This window comes from Anarhichas minor, unplaced genomic scaffold, assembly GCF_050575085.1.
Source record: "Anarhichas minor isolate MPS153535 unplaced genomic scaffold, ASM5057508v1 ptg000002l, whole genome shotgun sequence".
NCBI classification, from domain to species: domain Eukaryota; kingdom Metazoa; phylum Chordata; class Actinopteri; order Perciformes; family Anarhichadidae; genus Anarhichas; species Anarhichas minor.
Window position 1 is genome coordinate 300,421 of NW_027466448.1, and position 22,080 is coordinate 322,500.

The 22,080-nt window shown below is 42.7% G+C and overlaps 2 protein-coding genes across 2 annotated transcripts in view; one reads left to right on the forward strand and one right to left on the reverse strand.

The window, feature by feature from the left end:
• Positions 1-5,238: 5,238 nt before the first annotated feature.
• grk5 (G protein-coupled receptor kinase 5) lies at positions 5,239-15,236 on the forward strand. Its single transcript, XM_076094037.1, is given in 16 exon segments — positions 5,239-5,290; positions 6,041-6,127; positions 6,265-6,377; positions 7,036-7,113; positions 7,196-7,293; positions 7,382-7,474; positions 7,702-7,765; positions 10,256-10,396; positions 10,878-11,068; positions 11,785-11,822; positions 12,312-12,401; positions 13,650-13,858; positions 13,934-14,071; positions 14,530-14,667; positions 14,774-14,905; positions 15,147-15,236. Coding segments are annotated over 16 exon segments (1,752 nt in total).
• Positions 15,237-16,507: 1,271 nt separating this feature from the next.
• Positions 16,508-22,080, reverse strand: part of ash2l (ash2 like, histone lysine methyltransferase complex subunit) — an 8,248-nt gene continuing 2,675 nt past the window's right edge. Inside the window, exons 9-17 of the mRNA XM_076106500.1 lie at positions 21,692-21,709; positions 20,112-20,211; positions 19,737-19,954; positions 18,677-18,844; positions 17,953-18,146; positions 17,474-17,566; positions 17,295-17,393; positions 17,150-17,209; positions 16,508-17,047 (exon numbers count right to left, since the gene is read on the reverse strand). Of these exons, the coding sequence (XP_075962615.1) occupies positions 16,940-17,047; positions 17,150-17,209; positions 17,295-17,393; positions 17,474-17,566; positions 17,953-18,146; positions 18,677-18,844; positions 19,737-19,954; positions 20,112-20,211; positions 21,692-21,709 (1,058 nt within the window). The 3' untranslated portion in view covers positions 16,508-16,939. The remainder of the gene's footprint in view (positions 17,048-17,149; positions 17,210-17,294; positions 17,394-17,473; positions 17,567-17,952; positions 18,147-18,676; positions 18,845-19,736; positions 19,955-20,111; positions 20,212-21,691; positions 21,710-22,080) is intronic.

Below are 22,080 nucleotides of genomic sequence, written 5' to 3' on the forward strand. Positions count from 1 at the left end.
TAAAATGCACGTCAATATAAATGTTTACGCAATTCAAATCTCAACCTCATTGATAAGTGACATTTCAAAATCACAGACTGGTTAGCTAGACAGCTAGCTTAGCATCAGTTTGATTTCAAACCTTATTTTAGGTAATGCTACGTTACCTCTACGCATAAGTATATGAATATATAATTAATACTGCGGTGTACTGTAATTTAAAACATTAGGATTCAGGGCCTCTGTGCTGTTGCTTCAAAGGGGCCAGCCCACAATGCATTGCTAACTACAGTACAAAACCGTATTACATGAATACAGTAGATTAGGGTTGAAAATTGGCTGTAAATTAACAGCAATTGTTTACAATGTAACATTAACTAATCTGCATATTAAGATTATTAATATAAATATAAATCAACTTATACATTATGATGTATTTTCACAGATCAAACTACTTAGCAGTATATAAAGTAATTTAAATGAGCTCAATGTTTACCAGCTGCAGCATTAAAGTGAGTATTATCATAAAGATAATTATAATACAATATATATATATTTCTGCATAGTGACTACTTTAACTTTTGTACTTTTACTTAAGTAACCTTTTGAATACAGGCCTTGTACTTGTAACAGAGTATTTCTACACTGTGGTACTACTTTTACGTTTCTGCTCCTTTATACTTCTACGTTTCAGAAGATGATATTGTACTGTTTACTTCTATACATTGTATTGGTACCTGAAGAGTTACTCATCACTGATCATAATAGGTGAACACAAGACAATCGATCCTCGGGGATACTTTTGTACTTTATGCAGTTTGTAGGAGTTGGCGCCACCTAGTGGTGAAACTGCAGATCGCAACCAATTGAAAGAAAGCGTGAAGAAGAACTACGAGGAAAGATGTGAAAACAGAAACGTCTCTCTCGAGCCAGTGTTTGGTTTGTCTCTTCTGGGAAGAAAGAACAATCTTCAGCCTTTATATGAAAAGGTTCATTCAGAACAAGCCAACACACTATGTGATATCAGAATCTGAGGTGATAAGACTTCCAATGTTCAGGCTAAATCAGTACAGCAATGAATTCATCCCACCCGCCGTGAAAAGATTCAACAAGTATGTATTATAAAGGACGTTATTGGCTTCTGTGTGATGTCGTTTTACAGCTTTTATTTGATTTGAGTTGTATGTGAGTATAATCTATGTGACGCTGCTGAACTCAGCGGTGGACCAGCAGACGTGGAGTCTGAGTATGAAGTGGTCACGTTGTTCCTGTCGTGATCGTTGCTAATTGGATGCGTAATTAGGAACCTCATTTTCGGTCACACCAAACTTTTTCCCCCTTCGGTTAGAAGAAGCCTCCGGGCTCCAGGGAACAAGACTTCAAGCCCCTGAACCACCGATGATATTTAATGACTCCATATCTTTATTCATGGATGTGGTTGAATTTGTGGCGATGAAGAGCTCCTCTCTACTGAGCGTACACATGATCGCCTCACTCCCATTAAAGACACAGAGGCACAGAGCAGCAGCCCACCACACACCCTCATCTGACTCTCTGTGAAATCTCCCACCATCAGACCCGCTCAGCCTCTAGAAAGACAGAATTGTGCTCCTGAGATATTACAGATTCTCCTCACATGCCTTCCTTCCTAAATGCTGATGGTGGTGTTCAACTAAAAGGAAGTCTGAACCAAAAAGGCCCCGAGCTTCCTCCTGAGCGTCATGTGATTCTGATCTGATGTATATGCGTCATCCTTTCTCCAGCTGATGGACGACTCTCTCACACAAACTTTGACTTTGTCACTTTTCTGAACAGGAGAGGCTGACTTGTGTCACATGACACAGATACAGAAGCACGTTTTCTGAACACACACACCTTCATACACGTCATGCATGTTAAACAGTTCACACGCTGTTTAAGTCACAAACACTCTGAGGCTGAAGGAGCGTGGAGGCAGTGAGGACGTCAGGTGTCAGAATCCTTTGATCTGTTTTATGTTTTGACATGTGAGCCCTTAAAATGAAGCATCATCACAGGATGTGAGTTCAACACCTTCAACCCCCAAAAACACGTTTTTAATCCTCAAATTGTTTCATTTCAAAGGTTTTTAGAGGCTGAAAGAGGAGAAAGAATTCAGTGTTTCATCAAAAAGCAAAATGTAGAGAAATAAATATATGTATTCTTCTGACTCGTCTCTTTAATCCTCTTCTGACCGTCCAGATTTATAATGCAACTACTCATATATGTTGTCCTTAAAGTGTCATTTATGTTATTGTCATTAAGACCTTTTGTGACACTTTATGTTGTTAGTCTGTAACTTATTGTTATTCTGACACTTTGAAAAAGGAAATGTGATGAATCCTGATGACTAACGAGGATCATGTGACTGTTAATCTGGTGACTCCATGAGGTGACATTTGTAGTTTTGTGTGAAATAGTTGTAACTTCGGTAACAGTGGGGGGGGGGGGGGTACTTTAGTAAATGCACTAGTTACTCACCAGTGTTTGATTCTTTTACTTTAATCTAAATAAATGAATGAATAAATAAATGAATGAATGAATAAATAAATGAATGAATGAATAAATAAAGGGTACATTTAAGTAACAAAACAAGCCTCTAAATAGATCTTTCATCTTTTCCTGGTTTTCTGCCTCATGTTTTTAGATAAGATCTAAAGTTAAACTTCTCTTTCGGTCACATCTCTGGAGTGTTTCTGAGTGTTTCTCGGAGCTGAGAGCAGACAGGAGCAGCTTTGTGTTGAAGCGCTGCGAGGAAGCGAGCGCTCTTAAAGTGCTCGTTCTACCGGATTGACACGGATCCACATTTGACCGAGATGTTGTCTCCAGATTTGAAGCAGACACACGAAGCTTCTTCTCTAGCTGCTGTTACTAAACACATCGGTGACTAGCTGATCTCGTCCGTTGGTATTTATATTCTGCCTCACGAGAGGGAGACGAACGGTTTCTGCTCCAAGCAATTAACAAAATATGTATCTCGTCTGTAAAATCTATTTAATTCAAATCCAGTAAGATATGATCCAGTTTGGTCCTCCGCGATAACACGATGGAGGAAGTATTCAGATACAAAGTACTAATACCACACTGTGAAAACACTCCACTACAAGTTTAAGTCCTGCATTCACAACTTTTACTTAAAGTTATTATGAGGAACTTTCAATTAGTGTTGGTTCTGTCGCCCCCTGTGGACTAAAGTGGTAGTGTCTCTGAGCCCCAGACTCCCTTTAGGAAACCTCTCATTGTACTGCAGCAGGTCTGACAGTCTGAGACTGGTTCATAGAGGATCAGGACTACACTGAGACTGGTTCAGATAGAGGATCAGGACTAAACTGAGACTGGTTCAGATAGAGGATCAGGACTACACTGAGACTGGTTCATAGAGGATCAGGACTACACTGAGACTGGTTCAGATAGAGGATCAGGACTACACTGAGACTGATTCATAGAGATTCAGGACTAAACTGAGACTGGTTCAGATAGAGGATCAGGACTACACTGAGACTGGTTCATATAGAGGATCAGGACAAGAAAACAAGTGGACGTCCTCTAACAGCAACAAGGCGTCATCTTATATTGTTGCAGTACACAAGTTACCGCTAGAGGTCAGTACAGGCATGTTCATCAAACCTTTGTATGTTAATGTGATGCTGAAGTTAGATTCCTGTAAATATCAAACATCTCAACACTCTTGGTTGAAGTGTATAAAATGTGTTCTTTAGACTTTACGTGCCTTTTGAGACTCATGTTTGTAAGATGTAGAATGTTTGAGAGGGAACAGCTGATGTTTGACTCCAGAGAGTTGATTTGTTCAATAAGTGTTTCATTTTAAAAACAACAACAACACAAGAACTGTTTTCAGATTTCTACATTTTGTCCTGAGATTATTAAGTGATTATGAATTAGCAGCAACAGTTTAAAAAGTCAGTTTAGATATTGAAGAACTGGACTATTTACTCAAATATGAACAAAACACAAAGACTTCTAACTTGTGTTTTCATCTTTAGCTCTAATGTTAAGATAGAAATAAATAAATAATTTCATCCTCATAAGAAAAACAAACATAATAGTTTGGTTCCCGTTCACACCGACTTATTACAAACGAGCCCAGAGGAGTAAACATGAAGCTGAACACAACCACACGGAACTGGTTGAGTGGACAGTTTTGGTTATTCTCATCCTGCATTATGAATATACCTATAACACAGTGCTATAAGCAGATTATAACACATTATAAGTATGTTTATGATGCATTATAGACATAAAAGGTGTTTTTAAACAATAGACACATTAAATGCATTGTATTGACAGGAGTGTTCAGTCACACTTATTACAAAGTCTCCAGACTTTTCTTTTTAAGAGGACGTGTTCTTAAAGGCACAGCGCCCCCTAGAGGTCACGTTAACAGGAGCTCCGGATGGTTCGACAGGTTGAGCTGAAGTGAAACTCCAACATGCACGCGCACAATTATGTCTGAGGAGCTCTTTGAAGTCTGACGATATGAACTCTAATGTTATCAGAACGGGTTTGGAAACTTCTACACACGTAAAGGTCCTCCTTAGATAGATTAAACTAATTTAAAGATATCAAAATGAGCTTAAACTTTACCAGATGCAACATTAAAGTGAACCTGCATGAGTCCATCTGGTTTCACCAGAATCCGACCCGGTGGCTCCGATGACGAGCATTAAGAATAACTCTATAGAAACAGACCATCTTCTCTCTGATGGAGGTCTGATAGAGGATCAGGACTACACTGAGACTGGTTCATATAGAGGACCAGGACTACACTGAGACTGGTTCATAGAGGATCAGGACTACACTGAGACTGGTTCATATAGAGGACCAGGACTTCCTCCACCTCTGGTACATCTACATTTGATGACACTGATCTAAAAATGAACTATGTTTTGAATTATGAATATCAGCTAAAACTCAGTCTCGAGTCTCAGCTGATGGGAGCTCGTGCCTCAGAGGATGATCAGGTTTTGTCCCGCCCCTGAGAGGAGGGAGCGTCCTGGGGTTGGAGGACGCTGTCGTGCTAAAAACATTTCCCGCACCTCCGTTCATTAGTGACAGCAAGCAGCTGAACGGGCACTCCCGGTTACCTCAACCCAACCAACTGGACTGCGCTCTGTGCTCATCGTGGCTGCTGATTACTGTGTGTTCATTACAGTCTGTGCATGAGGACCGGATCGGACCGCAGCTTTGGGACTAATAAACCGGGACACCTTCTATTCCAACATGGAGATTGAAAGCATGATGGCGAATAACACGCTTATTAAAGCCAGAGAAGGTGAGAGGCTGTGCTTCTTTCTACAGGATTAAAGTTATTTTGTCACTTCTTTAAAGTAGCTTTAATAAAAAGACATGCAACAGGATGTCTAATGCGTTTTATTTCATCTTTAATATATTCATATTAGATCAGACAAGAGGCTGACTTTAACACGTGCTGCATTTGGTTTTAAATCAACACATTTTAAGATACTTCTCTGATTTCTGTCTCACTCTTCATGACATCATCTGTGTGGGATCACAGGTGTCTGGTTGGGTGACGTGAGGACGGTGACGTCTCTAAACAACATGTTGAAAGATGAGAAATTACGAAAACTGATCCCAGATTACAAACATCCTCATGCAGAAGATTTTAAAAAAAACTCGAGCATCAGAAACATTTCTCATCGAAGTGAAATATTATTAAATTATCCCTGAAGTTCCATGAATGTTCTGTGCAAAGAACTTTTCTTTTGTTTGTAAACAAATTTTGTTTTGTGAAAAAAATCGCGATGTGACGTTGAAGTGACATCATGGCCATCAACGCAAGTCTGCGGAGCAATGTGGTCCCACAGGCTCTGCTTACCTGTTCCTGCAGCTATTAATAGATCATTGTCTGTAGTGGAACATACTATTGTCTGAAAACCTGACGGGCTAGGCACGCAGAGCTGCATGACGCATGCGTGCTGATGACAACACTGTTGATGATCGACGTGTAACTCTTGAGCTTTAAGGCCTAAACTAAAGGTTTCATTTTGCGTTCCTGCAGGAGGAGGAAGTAAAGGCAGGAGCTTCAAATGGAGAGACATGCTGCGTTTCCCTCACATCAGTCAGTGTGTGGACCTGGACATAGGTGTGTGTGTGTGTGTGTGTGTGTGTGTGTGTGTGTGTGTGTGTGTGTGTGTGTGTGTGTGTGTGTGTGTGTGTGTGTCATAAGTCCATTCGTGTTTGTGGGTTTGCTGCATGAGTTCACGTCCTGTTCTGTTGCTCCATCAGAGCGAGACTACCACAGTCTGTGTGTGAAGCAGCCGATCGGAAAGAAACTGTTTCAGCTCTTCTGCCGGAGTCGAGCCGATCTGCAGAACTACATCTCCCTGCAGGATGCTCTGGTACACTGTTAGACCGTGCAGCATTGAACACTTAGAGAGACTGAGACGAACGCCTGTAACACACATTACAAAATGTTGTATTATATGAAGAGAAGTCATCGAATGTGGGAGGAAATTGTGCAGCTAAATTCATCGTTGCATTGCAGGAAAAGCTTTTTGAATTAAGTTCAGTCACACTGAGATCTGAGTGCGTAATGCAAAATGGGCTAAAACATCTAAAACATTCATGGAATAACTAAAAAAGGGAGAAAAATATGCAACATGAAGACGGCTGTCACGTAAGTAAAAACTGTTAAATTATAAAGCTCAGTTTAAGACTATTTCTAGCGTCTCGGTGAGGACAGCATCCTCTGTAGTTCACATTTACTCAAGTTCTTGATGATACATAAACTATGAAACGTTTGTTTGGAGGAGAAAGGATGTTGGACGGACTTCTTTTTAATAAGCGCAGATAAGAAGTGTGTCGGATATCTTTGATATTAAAGCAGATATATCGTTTTCTAACGTCGACGGGCTCCGTACACTGAATGTGATCGCTGCAAAAACAATATTAGTATTAATGACGCGGTAACCAATATCTATCCAGGATATCTTGGCGCTGGATAAAGCGTACTGACCTGCACATTCGTGCTCTGCTTGTCTCCTTCGTCTCCTTTAGGACGCCTTTGAGACCAAGTCAGATGAGGAGAGGAGAGATTTCGGCTTCAGCATCATTCAGAGATTCCTCTGGAGTCAGGTCTGACAACAACACAGAGAACATGCTTAACAAATGAAATGAAACACTTCCTGTCTTAACGTCTCCGTCCATGTCCCCTCAGTCCAACCAGTGCGTGTCTGTCGTGCAGCAGCATGAACAGAGCTGCAGCCAGAGTCTGGAGCTCGACCCCTGCATGGACGTCTTCCATGACTGCAGGGAGTAAGTTCACACAAGCTCTCTCTGTTTACAGGTGTGCATTATTTATTTATGTTAAAGACAAAACCAACTACTCTGCTTTGTGTATTAGAAACCTACATGAATACCTCTGTGGAGAGCCATTCATCCAGTACCAGGACAGCATGTTCTTTGACCGTTTACTACAGTGGAAGATGCTGGAGAGGTCAGTGTGTGTGTGTGTGTGTGTGTGTGTGTGTGTGTGTGTGTGTGTGTGTGTGTGTGTGTGTGTGTGTGTGTGTGTGTGCGCAAGGAACAAGGAAACAAAACACAACGTGTGGTGGTTGGTTGTGCAGCTGGTTTATCTGCTTGTACTTGAAATGTTCCGGTTTTTGTTTTTTGTTCAAACGTATCAATTGAGAATGAAAAGAACAAGCTGTGTTTCTCCCCAAGGCAGCCCATCACCAAGCAGACCTTCAGACAGTACAGACTTCTGGGGAAAGGAGGGTTTGGAGAGGTAAGCCTGCCGTCACCGGATATTTCTGTTTGATATCACTTTAAGCGTTGCTTCACACAAATGAAAGATGTCGATATATAATTTCATTTACCTCTCGTGGGATCAAATTATTTTGGTTTTATTTGTCAGGGTTGTAAGATATCCGTTTCTACTTTGACCCACAATAGATTCTTTTTGTAATTAACAAAACTTAACGGCAGCATGTTTTTTCCCATAATCAGTATCCCTGTTGTTACCAGAAACACAGTGATATCTCAGAACCTGCGCTCATAAAACCAGAACTATCTGCGAGGCTTGACGTCTCTTCAGCCCACGAGCATCATTTTCAGACAAACAGAAGCTGTGCTAGCGAGTTGCTGGGATCAGCGTCTTTCAGGACGACCTGAGCCGTTTAATGAGATGCTCTTTCTATAAGTCGACTCAAAACAACCGGTACTGCTGCGAACATCTCGTCCTCGTCCATTCAGCTTTTCTGTTAACTATCTATATCAACTAACAGCAACAACTGTCGATCTAAGAACACAAAAGATAATGAAAATACACAAAATAAGGATTTGCTACCTTAACGTGGAGGAGTGTGTGTGACTCTGGGAGTTGTGTTCTCGGGGGCGATAGCTCCTGGAAGGGTCTCTGAAGGCCAAGTGGTCTCAGACGATTTACTGACCCGATATGAATGGTCTAGAAAGGAGTTGTAGTAGTACCTGGGGTTCTCTTTCTGGAGCCAGACCTGGACAAGGGAGCTCGCCAGCGAGCGTCCGGTGGACATATCTTGACACATGAATCTACATGGGGCAGCCTGGGGTCCAACCATGTGCAAGGATGGGCATTGGGGGTCAGGTGCATTGTGAACCGGGCAGCTGGCAAAAGGCGGAGACCCCTGGCATTGCAGATTAGGCTCTAGGGTCGTGGAAAATGAACCAGATGTGGTGTGGGAGGTGGAGCGGCATCACATCCACCCATAACATTGGTTCTGGAACCAAACTCCCGGAGAGGGGCTGGACTCTCGCCTTTTTTCAGAAGTTGCCCAGTGTGAGAGGTGCCACCAACCCCCGGTTGGGAGTCCTCGCTGGGGGAACGAGAGGGTGCGACTCGCTGGAAGGAGGTATCTGATGGTTGTTTTGTGAATATACACCAAAATAGTAGCTCGGAGTACCAGTAGCTCGGAGTACCCGTCCTTCTTGGAGTCTCTGGGTTGCGTTCTGGAAATAGCGCCGACTGGGATCTCTATAGTTCCCAAGTGGTGCTTTGTTGTTGGACTTCTGTGCTAGCCATGGATTGGCCTCAACAAACATCATGTTGGAGCATAGGGCGGTTCATGAATGTACTCGGTACCAGAACATCCTAGGCCAAAGTTCTATGATCGGCTTTGTGGCCGTATCATCAGATCTGTGGCCGTATATCTTGGACACTTGGGTGAAGAGAGGAGCAGAGCTGTCAACTGATTACCACCTGGTGGTGAGTTGGATCAGATGTCTGCCGGACAGACCTGGTGAACCCGAAAGTGTACTGAGGGTGAACTGGGTACGTCCGGCTGAGGCCCCAAATCCAAGGTCTTAAACTCCACCTCCACAAATGTTTTCGTGCATCCCGGGACAGGCTGGGGACATGGAGTCCAAGCGGGCCATTTTCAAAGAATCCATTGTGGAAGTGGCTGCTAGGAGTTGTGGTTAGAAGGTCTTCGGTGTCTGTCGTGGCGGTAACCGAAGAACAGAAGAAGAAGGCCTTTCGGGCTTTGTCGGCCCATTGGTCTCCAGAAACAGCAGACGGGTGCTGGTTGGCCAGATCGGCTGCAGCAGTCGACCAAAGCAGAACCACAGATATGGGATGTGTTCGGGGGAGAATATGGTGAAGGACTTTCAGGTTGGCCACAAGGAAGGTCAGTCAGGGAGTGTCGACCAAAAGATGCTATTTTGTTGCATCATGGGGAATGTGGGATCTAATGTTTTAGGAGCTCGACCATTGACGTGGACGTAGTCAACGTGACGTCACTCATTGGTCTGTGGACTGACGTTATGAAGCTTTGAGTTCGGCGATTTTGCCGTCGCCATCTTGGATTACGACCATCACCAAGATTTCTTTTCAATGACCGGAAGTGACCATATGTGGACTGAGGAGGAGTGACGTAGAGACGCCGTATACGTCTCTGGTAGAGACCTGTCAATCACCGTGTAGCCCCGCCCTAAAGCATCCCCTGCTTTATGGTCTGTTTGACTCTAAATGGACCATAATGTACTAAATGAACATCATGCTGTATTGAAGAAGACTTGAAACTAGAGATTGAGACCATAAACTCATGTTTACAATGTTTAGAGAATGAGAGTTTTAAGACACTTCCGCATCGGCTTCACTCAGCAGAACCGGAAGTTGCCGTCTGAGCTCGACCCACTCAATAATTCAGAATATATCTCTAACAAATTCTATTTCCTCTGACTTCATGAAAGTGCGATACTAAGTCTTAACTCCTCCTTTGACCATGTGTTTGTTCCTCAGGTGTGGGCTTGTCAGGTGCGAGCCACAGGAATGATGTACGCCTGCAAAAAGCTGGAGAAGACTCACGTGAAGAAGAGGAAAGGAGAAACCATGGCTCTCAACGAGAAACGGATCCTGGAAGGACTGAACAGCAGATTTGTGGTGAGAGTAACATAGTTACGCTTTCTGTTTAACACTCAATCAGTCTGGTCAAATTTCATTATTTTTCTATTGTCAACAGCCTGAATAAAAAGATTAAAAGCATCCTATGAACAGGTATAAACAACACTGTGGTTTACTTTGACTCAATCCCTCGTACACCGTCCTGCTGCCACAGATACTCACTACAGCACCATAATTGTGGATTAATCCGCCGCTAAAAGTAGTCCCAAAGAAAAGCACTATTTCCTCCTGTTTGTTTGATAAAAACTACAGTAAGTACTAGATTGTGTTCGGAGATTACTGATGGAGCTGTTTGTGACGTCCTCAGTAAAAATGAGCTTAGAGCCACAGAAAGTATTAAAGGATTGTCTAATATGTTGTTAGTTTTTTTTTGAGGATTTTTTTGAGGATTTGTTGCCTCATACTCAGAAGCTTTGACCTGATCTACACCTCAACATGCACTTCCTCCTTCTCCATTTAGGTGAATCTGGCATACGCCTACGAGACCAAGCACGCGCTCTGTATGGTTCTGACCATGATGAGCGGCGGGGACTTGAAGTTTCACATTCATAACATCGGGGTGCCCGGCCTGGACATGGACCGGGTGTGCTTCTACGCTGCAGAAGTCTGCTGTGGTTTAATGCACCTCCACCAGAATTCAATATTATATAGGTCAGTGTGTTTCTGCATTACAGCAACATTGGTGAAGGAAGTATTGAGATGCTTTAGTTCAGTGAAAGTACTGTGAAAATACTCCACAAGTAGAAGTCCTGCTCGTGCATTCATGTAAAAGCAGGATTTTACTGTTGTAGTTGGTCGAGCTTGAGCTCATTTTAAACTATTAACTAATGATTATTTTCATTATGGATCGATTGTTTAGTTTGTAAAAATAGAGAGAAATGGCGTCAAAATGACCCATATTAACATTATTACTCATACATTATAATCATTACTAATACATTAACATAAATACTAATATTTAATACATTATTTAATCCAAAGAATGATTTTACATGAAAAATAACTTAAACCATGAAAACTGCTTCACATTAATCTCCTTTAATTGACTTATTGTCTCAGCTGTACTCGTTTAAGTTTTATTCATGATAACACGTCATATTCTATAAATTCTTTGAATGTTTTGTAGCAAACATCTTGGTTTTAAAAGTATCTAAAGCGGTCCAATAAATCTTTTAGTCTAAAAGACTAAATGTTATTTGATTTATTGGTGTATTTGCTATGGTGCAGTGCACATTAATAAAGCATTGCTGTAAGTACCTCACATATGTACAGTACTTTAGTACATTTATTGAACTACATTCTATCACTGATTATGAGCGATGCATTGAGTCCCGTCTCTGAATCAAATGCTGTTTTTCATCTTCCAGGGATATGAAACCAGAAAACATTTTGTTGGATGACAACGGTACGTGCAGCCACATAAACACAGACTGTTTGTTCTCAGTGCAGTAACTTGATCTACAGCCACAACTAACGTTCAATTAGAACCGACAAGAAGATCACATTCCAGACTCCTGTGACACGCCGACAGCCCGTACTGCTGGCTCGGCTATTTCTAGCTCTGAAAATGAATCTGAATGATGTAATGATAACATTCGAGTTGAGCCAGACGATCGTGTTGGCGTATTGTGACTGATGGACTCAAACAAAGGCAGGTGGAGGAAGTGAAAGGTCTGATCAGGTGTGGTGTCTATTTTAAGACGCGCTCTCTGAACCTGTTGCTTCATTCCTGGCAGCATGTTTGGTTTTACGTGTTTTCATTACAGGTTAGAGTTGTCACTTGGTTATTGCTCCTCAGTAGAGCCGGAGGGGAGGGGGGAGTGAAGAATGAATTGATCAAAAGGGAAAGTACATCATAATAACAGCATCTTCTGCTGGTGTTTGTTCCCTCAAGGACACATCCGCATCTCTGACCTCGGCCTGGCTGTGAGCTTATCTGAGGGGAGTGTGGTGCGCGGCACGGTGGGCACGCTGGGGTACATGGGTATGTATGAACCTCACAGTACCCCCCTAAAGTACCCCCTAAAGCCTTGAACCCTGAACCCTCAGGGACTGATCTGACACCACCTGTTAAAGGGTTGAGTGTGAAAGACTGTAATAATAATAATAATAATAACTTTATTTATGCAGCACCTTTAAAAACAGAGTTTACAAAGAGCAAGACAATAACAACAGAAAGCTCAGTGAGACAGTCGATACGATCAAAATAAACTAAGAAATAAATAAAAGAAAATAAATACAAATTTGTCAAATAATTTAGTAAAATGAGGTTCAACCTCTCCTTGTTGCCCCATAGACCCGCTGCTTTATATAATATAATATATAATATAATATAATAACTACGTAAGAGATGTGAGACAAACACTATTCTGGTGATCTATTAACTGAGTCTGATCTAAATTGTCTTGTATTTTTGAATTTATGTATTTTTTACCTTTGAAACAGGTGAAGAAAACTATTTTTCCAGGTGATTTTGTTTCTCCGGGTGTTTGTTGTTGTAATACTCATTTCTGCCACAAGAGGCTGAATCACAACGCAACCTCATGTTCTGAGTGAATGTGAACATAAATGTGAATACCTTGTGTTTAGAGTTCAAGGAGAAATGAGAACTCACCTGAAAGAGAACATGATTGTCTTTAGCGCTCTTTAGAACATGGAGTAGTGGTGCACATCGCCCTCTAGTGGCCAGCATGAGTATTACAACAACAAACAAACAAAAACGTTTTCAAAGATTCATTTTGTTAAAGGAAATTAAAAAGAATATCCGGTCGAAAAACGTTTTTTTCACCCGTTCTTCACACATGAACACAGAAAACTATTGAGATCAGACTCAGAGTGGATCAACCATTCTGTCTCTCGCTTCCTCTCAGAGCTTCCGTATGATCATCGACAAATGTTAAATTATTTTGTTGGCCAAAATGTCACACAGACAGGAACGTACAGCATGTTATCATCAGCGTAGTGATGTTACCAATGTTTGGGGTGAATTACTTCCAGAGGTCGGACCTCTTCTGAACGGTTATAGAACTCCAATTACAGAAATACAAATAGTCTTATTGTTGAATACGAGGGAGTAAACGATACCACAGATATAGAGCATATTAAAATCCTCCATAGCCCCCAAAGAACCAGTTCTGAAACATGAGATCACTTTCAGCTTTATGAGCAATTTTAACAAAATTTCCAAATGAGAATGTTTTGAGTTTTGTTGATTTTTGCGTCCTTGTCTCAGCTCCCGAGGTGATCGGCCACAAGCATTACGGGATGAGCGTTGACTGGTGGGGCCTCGGCTGCCTGGTTTACGAGATGACGGCGGGACAGCCTCCGTTCCGGAAGCAAGGAGAGCATCCTAAACCCGCCGAGATGGAGCGAAGGATTCAGAGAGAAGAGCTCGAATACGGTGACAACTTCAGCAAGGATGTGAAAGACCTCTGCTACTCGGTACGTCCAGAAACCGGATCAGATTCTAAGTCTTTTCATAGAATCCTGACAGGTTTTCCTTTCCCTGTGTTGCAGCTGCTCACCAAGGACCCAGAAGAGAGGTTGGGGTGCCGGATGTCGGGGGGGAGAGAAGTACAGTCGCATCCTTTCTTCCGAAAAGTCAACTTCAGGATGCTGGAGGCCGGACTCGTTGAGCCTCCGTTCAAACCAGATGCAAGTGCACTGATTATTTATCCATCTTAAAGATGGTTCAGACACAAATAACGTCCCTGCACATGTGTGTCTTACATGTTGTGCTTCATCCTGTTACATCATCATCCGACGCTGGTACAAATACAGACAAACGACGGGGACATAGAGATATATTCAGCACGGTTACAGTGTGACACTAATTCAAGACATTAAAACTCATTTATATATCTATATAATCTGCAAAGTAACTCAAGTTATTAAATACATGTAGTGGAGTCAAAAGTACAATATATTTCCCTCTTAAATTCAGAAGAATTGAAGTACCAGAAAATAGAAATACATTTAAAAACAATCATGTATAGAACTTGAGTAACTTTCCACCATCGGTGGAAGATAAATGGTGTTTTTCTGACCAATAAGAAGGAAAGCTGAGCTCGGCTCCGTGCTTACTGTCAGCTGTGACGTGTTTCCTCCTGCAGCCCAGACTGGTGTACTGCAGCGACGTGCAGGACATCGAGGAGTTCTTCACGGTGAAGGGAGTCACTCTGGACCAGAAAGACAACGACTTCTACTCCAAGTTCATCACAGGCAGCAACCCTATAACGTGGCAGAATGAGGTATAAATGTATTAATACGAGTCATTTCTGAGTTACATCAGGATGTCTGTCCAGAATCTATGAACCTCACCTTCTTCTTCTTCTTCTTCCTCCTCCTCCTCCTCAGATGATTGAGACGGGATGTTTCAGGGAGCTCAATCAGTTCGGTCCTGATGGATCTCGATCTCCTGACCTCAACTTCTCCCAGAGCCCCGACCACCCCAAACGCAGCCTGCTGGACCGACTCTTACGCAGACAAGTAAGAACATACTACTGCTGTCAAAGTACTATTACCACACTGTGATGTAGTGAAGTAAAAAGTACAATATGTACCTCTGAGGTGTAGTGGAGGAGAAATATAAAGTAGCAGGAAATAGAAATGCTAAAGTACCTTGAATTGGAACTTCAGTACAATACTTGAGTAAAAGTACATTTGTCCACCACTTGTGTACTGTTTGTCAAAGTGTGTGTTTTATCTGAATACTTCTTTCCTCCAACAGCAACCTCCAGATGCGTCAGATGAAAGCAAACAGGGACTGATCTCCAGTGAGAACTACATGAAGTCAGGGATGGTGAGCACGTCTCTGTGAGGACGTGACGGACGGACAGACAGACAGACAGACAGGGAGACAGACGGACGGACAGGGAGACAGACAGACGGAGAGACGGACGGACAGAGAGACAGATGGACGGACAGATAGAGAGACAGACAGAGAGACAAACAGAGAAACGGATGGACGGACAGCTTTAAAGACACTAAACACACCCAGCGGAGCAGCAACGATCAGTTCTTGTAAATCACAGCGTAGCATAAGCTCCTTTGTGTTCGTATGACAGCTACGATACATCAGCAATACTTAGTAAAAAAAATAAAATTAAAAAAAGATGTATAATTTTACTTTTCACGCACCAACACGTCCATTGTTTAAAATGAAATGATGTGTTTTGTTAAGTACTTGAATTTTGATACAAGTAGCACAGTGTGAAGATACTTCATACGACAGTAGAACGATTCTCACCAGTTGTGCTGTTTTAGCCGAAGCAGCTCAATAAACAAGATTTTTTTTTGTTTTAATGTGTGGTGGTTCAGATTCTATTTATGTACCATAAACTGTATATGAGAAGTGGACGTAGTCATCGTGACGTCACCCGTTGGTTTGTGGACTAACGTTATGAAGCCACGAGTTCATAGATTTCGCCGACGCCATCTTGGATTACGGCCATCACCATGTTGTTGTTTTTTGCAACCAGTGAACAGGAAGCGACCATATCTGGACTGAGGAGGAGTGACGTAGAGACCTGTCAATCACTGTGTAGCCCCGCCCTAAAGCATCCCCTGCTTTATGGTCTGTGTGACTCTAAATGGACCATAATGTACTAAATGAACATCATGCTGTATTGAAGAAGACTTGAAACTAGAGATTGAGACCATAAACTCATGTTTACAATGTTTACTGAGGTAATAAATCAAGAGAGAAGTAGAGTCATTTTCTCATAGACTTCTATACAACCAGAGGAGTCGCCCCCTGGTGGACACTAGAGAGAATGCAGCTTCAACACATGAAGAACAGGAGGTCGTCTCCTGATTTGGACATTTGAGAAATTTACGTAATTATGTCTCAGTGAGCTTTGACCACTAAAACCCCATCAGTTCCTCCTTCATGGACGTCTGTGGTGGACATTCAAAGACGTCTCCTCTTGGACTTCAACATATATATTCTGATATTTTATGAAACAAATGTTTAACTGAGAAAATATTCTACAGATTATTCACTAATTAAAAACAATCGTTGGTTGCAGCTCTACTTCATTCTAAAGGCTCAGAAACAACTTGTTCAACAAATTCATGAAAGAGCTCAACTTTTGTCCATGTAGCATTTATTCATTTCAGAGTATAAAACAGTAAATAACTGACACACATTGTAAAGCAAAAGAAGACAGAACGCACTAAAGAGCTGCAGAGTCATCTCTCGTCAGAGGTTGAACATGATGAGCCGGTGAGATCTCTCCTCTACAGCAACACGCTAACTTCAACATATACAGATTCTACAGCAGAAGCTGATTTAGTCGTTAAATGTTCAGAGCGGACGTCTGCACAGTAAGCAGCCGTCCAGCTCTGTGATCGGTTTAGAGCCTATTTGTTAGCTTTTAACTTCCTGTTTTGCAAAACTAGTAGAAACCAGACACGACTTCTCTGAGCCACAGCTGACTGCAGCTTGTGGTGCAATGTTTTGACATTTCAGTGTGTGTGGGGGGCGGGGGGGGGGGGGCATACTGAATTCGGGGGCCGTGTTCATCCTTCCCACGGCGGGCTGCGTCGTCCGTCCACATCCGTCTCCACGTGGAACAGCATGTCGGCCAGCGTGTGTTCGATCACAGCTCCCGAGCCCATGTCACTCATCTGAGACGCGAGACAAACAAACAAACAACAACAACAACAGATGATCAATGAGACGGCAGCTCAGCGGACGGCGTTGCTTCTTTAGAGGATGCGATTCTTTACCGGCTGGTACTTGAGGTCTTTTGGAGCGTGTCTGAAAAGTGGCCCGAAGTTGACCGAAACCTGAAGAGAGAGTAAAGTTTAGCACAAATAGAACAAAGTAAGAACAAGAGAGCAGAACGATGTAGAACACGACCCTCGCACTGACCGTGCAGCTCTTGTAGAGAGAGATGGCGGGAAAGTACATTCCTTCAAACAGGTTCTCATAGGCGACGCCTTGGCTCACGCCGTTCTTAAAGAATATCATCTGAGATAAAAACAGGATCCACGAGTTAACAGCAGCAGCTCTTACAACCAGATTCCTTTAATCTTGAGAGGACTTCTCACCCTGCTGGAGCTCATGGACTTCAGGCTTTTCTCTGCTTTGTCCACGTAGTCCTTCTCCTCAAAGTACAGGTAGCTCTTGAACTTAATCAGCGCCTGAAAAGAGACGGTGGTTGAGATGAAATAACCACGTGTGTCTGGGTTGAGTGTAGTTCTCTTTAGCCACGTTTCCATTAAAGCATTTTCATGCATGTTTTTCCAAGTATCGCATCAGCGGAGTTGTACGAAAAAAGGCAGAATTCTATAATATTTCAATGGCGCAAACAAGAGTTTTTACATCATTTGAGGTGATTTTTGTCTTTATGTAAACGTAGTCAGACCGATTTCAAGCTTCACAGAAAAGAGAGAAAGGCTCGTGCTCGTGCTTACAGGAAAAGAGCCGACGATAGGCGTGACTGGGCGGTCTTTTTTGGGATTTACTTACTTTAAACTTGGCTTAAGAAACCGAATGTAAAAGCCGAGCAGCGTGTCTCGGGTGTTACCTTGTCCTTGTACGTGTCCGGCAGAGCTTTGGCCGTCTCCGTGCCGTCCGGCAGCTCGATGAAGAAGCCCAGCGTGTCTCCCTGACCGTAGCCAGACGAGTAATGCTTCCCTATCGACTGGTGGAACCGGGTGCCCTTCTTGCTGCGCCACGAGTAGCTGAACTTGTCGTAACCCAGAGGGGCCTGCAGGTTGCCTGCAAAATAAGACAAAAGGCAAAAGATGTTTGAAGGAGTATTGTTATAAAGCCCTCTTTATCCTTGAGAACATACGTTTCTTAAGTTTTCAGCCGAGTAAAGTAGATGCAGAAATGTCTGGAAACTGCATTCTCTCTAGTGTCCACCAGGGGGCGACTCCTCTGGTTGTATAGAAGTCTAAGCTTTAAGGTAAACCCGCCCCTAAAGCATCCCCTGCTTTATGGTCTGTTTGACTCTAAATGGACCATAATGTACTAAATGAACATCATGCTGTATTGAAGAAGACTTGAAACTAGAGATTGAGACCATAAACTCATGTTTACAATGTTTACTGAGGTAATAAATCAAGAGAGAAGTAGAGTCATTTTCTCATAGACTTCTATACAACCAGAGGAGTCGCCCCCTGGTGGACACTAGAGAGAATGCAGCTTTAACACATGAAGCATCGGGTTCACTTTAAAGAACCGGAGGATGCCGTCTGATATTCCTAAATGTAAAGAGGTTTGTGTAAGAGAGGACCACCACTCACCGAGGGGCTGAGACCAGCCGAGCCTCGCTGCCGTCTCTGGAGGCATTTCCTCCACGGTGACCTCAAAGTACCAGGAGCCCTTCCGGATACCGTGGGAGGCTCTCACCATGGAGTAGCCCTTCTCACCGGTCACCGTCAGACGGTCGTCAGAGATCTTCAGCTGAGGCGCTGCAACATGAGCAAATGGTAGTTTTTAGATCAGACGTACTTTATTATCTCAATAAGGAGTTTCTTTCTTGGGCAATAGTGTCACACACAGCTGCAATCAACTTAAAACAAAATGCAGCCCAAGTCACAGTAACACATTACATACAAGACGACACGCAAAAGATATCTAACGCTGCAGATAACCACTATTGCTGCTTTGTACTGCTTGTAGAAGTCCAAGATATCCCGAGAAACTAAACACATCTTGTCTGGTTCACAACATCATCCGGAGGAGTATTCACTGTGTCTAACAAGACACACGTTCGCTGGTTTACTGCAGCTCAATGAACACAAAACAAGACGATTTTGCCGTAATTTAGTCGCAATAAACAGATAAAAATGCATCCTCATTAAACTACTATTTGTAAAAAGTCTGAATTCATCCTTCGTCAGGTCTGTCGGCAAGACGACAAACATACAACTTTTAAAATGCTTGTTTTCTGAATGGAGTTTGGTTTGATCGGTGCTAAGCTAAGCTAACATTGTAGCAGCTCTATCGACACTCAACATAACGTCATCTCGGCGTAAATACGGCAGCGACATTATATTTTATACCACAGACAGATTATGGTTCATATCATATAAGAAGTGGACGTAGTCATGGTGACGTCACACATTGGTTTGTGGATGTTATGAAGCCTCTAGTTCGGCATTTAGGCCGTCGCCATGTTGTTGTTTTGCAACCAGTGAACAGGAAGTGACCATATCTGGACTGAGGAGGAGCGACATAGAGACGCCGTATACGTCTCTGGTAGAGACCTGTCAATCACTGTGTAGCCCCGCCCTAATCCTCCTTGCTTATAACTGATAATAAAACCACTTTCCCCATAAATGTATTTGTAATACACGGTACCTCTGTCGTGTAGGGCCAGCAGCACCTTCTCGTACAGACAGGCCCGGTACAGATCACCGGGGATGGGTTTGCCGGCCCAGCAGTCCAGCTCCAGCTTATCCGGGTCTGGAGCGTGAGGATCCGGTTCTGCCAGGATGTAGCGGTACCCGTCCTTATTAAAGGGGTGCTCTAGAGGGTAACCGTGAGGAGGCAGGCGCTGGGCCGAGAACAGGGGGTCGCTGCCAGGACGGAGGAAGAGGAGCAGCACACGTTAGCTGCTGTTGTTAGTGTGTGTGTGTGTGTGTGTGTGTGTGTGTGTGTGTGTGTGTGTGTGTGTGTGTGTGTGTGTGTGTGTGTGCGTGCGTGCGTGCGTGCGTGCACTGACAGTTCTTATACCTTCGGGTTCTCTTGGTGGCTCCTGCTGCAGCGCCCTCCTGTTGCTGCTGTTGTTTACGTTTGGCCCCTCGTCCTTTTCCGGGTCCAGGGGCCAAAGCACCTTTAAGACAACAACAGGTCAGATTACACTCCTGAACATTAAGAAATGCGCGCACACACACACACACACACACACACACACACACACACACACACACAGAGAGAGAGAAAGTGAAAGCAGGGGAAAACAGCAGGCACAAAAAGCAGGAATTAGTTCACGTGAATCAGCCTCTTCAGCGGTGAACCACATCGTTCACAAACACTAACTTCAGGGATCAGATTCTCTACTTCTTCCTCCCAACAACAAAACCGCTGAGATGGAAAATTAAACATTATGTACATGAAGAGAGTAAGAATAAAAATATTCTTCCACAATAAAGGCTTCATTTTCACATTTCTAGTATCTGTTTCTCTGTTATTTTAAATGTAGAACAATATAAAATCATATAGTTCAGATATTAACAAAATATATTGAAGGTGGAAAACATCTGATCCAGTCTTCAGATATTAAACTAAAGGTTGAACCACTGATGTGGCACAAAATAAGGATCCGGTTTAATTCAACGCGTCATGTTAAATGATTTGCTTCGTAATCCTCAGAAGCACCACCATGACACAGTGAAGCACCAGGAGGACTGGGTCAGCACTAAACCGTCCAACAATAAAATGAAAGGACATTTAAGCAGAATCAATGAGTTTGAGGCCGTCGTAAACATTTTTAAATGTATTAATTACGGCGCTGGGGGGGGATTTTATTAGGAGAAGGATCTCAGATTTTCTGGGATTAAAGTCGTAAATTTATGAGATATTCTTGTAAATTCACAATAAAATCACTATGTTGTTTTATTGTGAAAAGCCATTTTCACAGCAGTATCTCTTTAAAGCCCAGATGCCTAAAAATATGAATAATAATAATCTGGTGATTCTGGGATTGAAGCACAATCATTTGCTTAATGCTAAATCTGCACGTTTAATACGCGTTAATCAACGACATCTGTGGCGTGATGAGTTTGAACCAAATACTGTAACAACACGTGATTCCTTCACAGAAAGAAAAAACACTATTTTGTTTATTTTCTGGTGAATTTGTGACTTTATAACCTCATTTAAATGTACAACTTTAGAGCAGTTATTCCTCTGAATATTAACCCCCTCCCTCCCTCAGCTCAATTATGATTTGTTTTTACCCATAATGGCTCAAATACGACGTCTTATGAGGCCAATGGTCTGAAAACAAAAATTACAAATGCAGCGTCATTTCAGTGACGAGACTTCTTTTTTTTAGCAGCAAGCCAGAAACAAGGAAGGTTTGTCCACTGATGACAGGGAGCAAAGCTTTTAGGAGGGGGGGGGGGGGGGGGGGGGGGGCATCAAACACAAGCAGAGAGCAGACAGAGGGGGGGGGGGGGGTTACAGGTGGACGAGGATGAAGTTGCCCACAAGATGCTTATCGAGGAACCTCAGGGCCAACTTCTATCCAGAAGGTTACGAGACACAAAAAACAGATCAGCTCCAGACGCCAAAATACCACAAATATTCACCTGAGAACGAAGATCCACCTGGAGAAACAATGCACAAGACCGATTCAAGGTTTAAAGAAGGAACTGCTCCGCATCAGAATGTCTACAAATGGACCTGTGCTACATATGGAACCGAGTTATGTTCTCACGTTGTCCCAAATGTTTACAACTATTTCCAAACCAGAGAAATAATCTGTAGTTTTTGAACGAAGTGCGTTTCATTCGGTCGCCTGTCAGAGGCGTCAGATCAGCGCTATGGTCGTCTGACAGAAGTTGTTTAATCCAGTTTCAAGCCACATTTTTAAGATACACTTTTAGATCTTGGTGGTTTTTAACTCTACGTTTAACCGGCTGAAGGATTTTAGTCGCTGGATGTCTGGATCTTAAGTTCTCAGAGCTTCAGGACGACA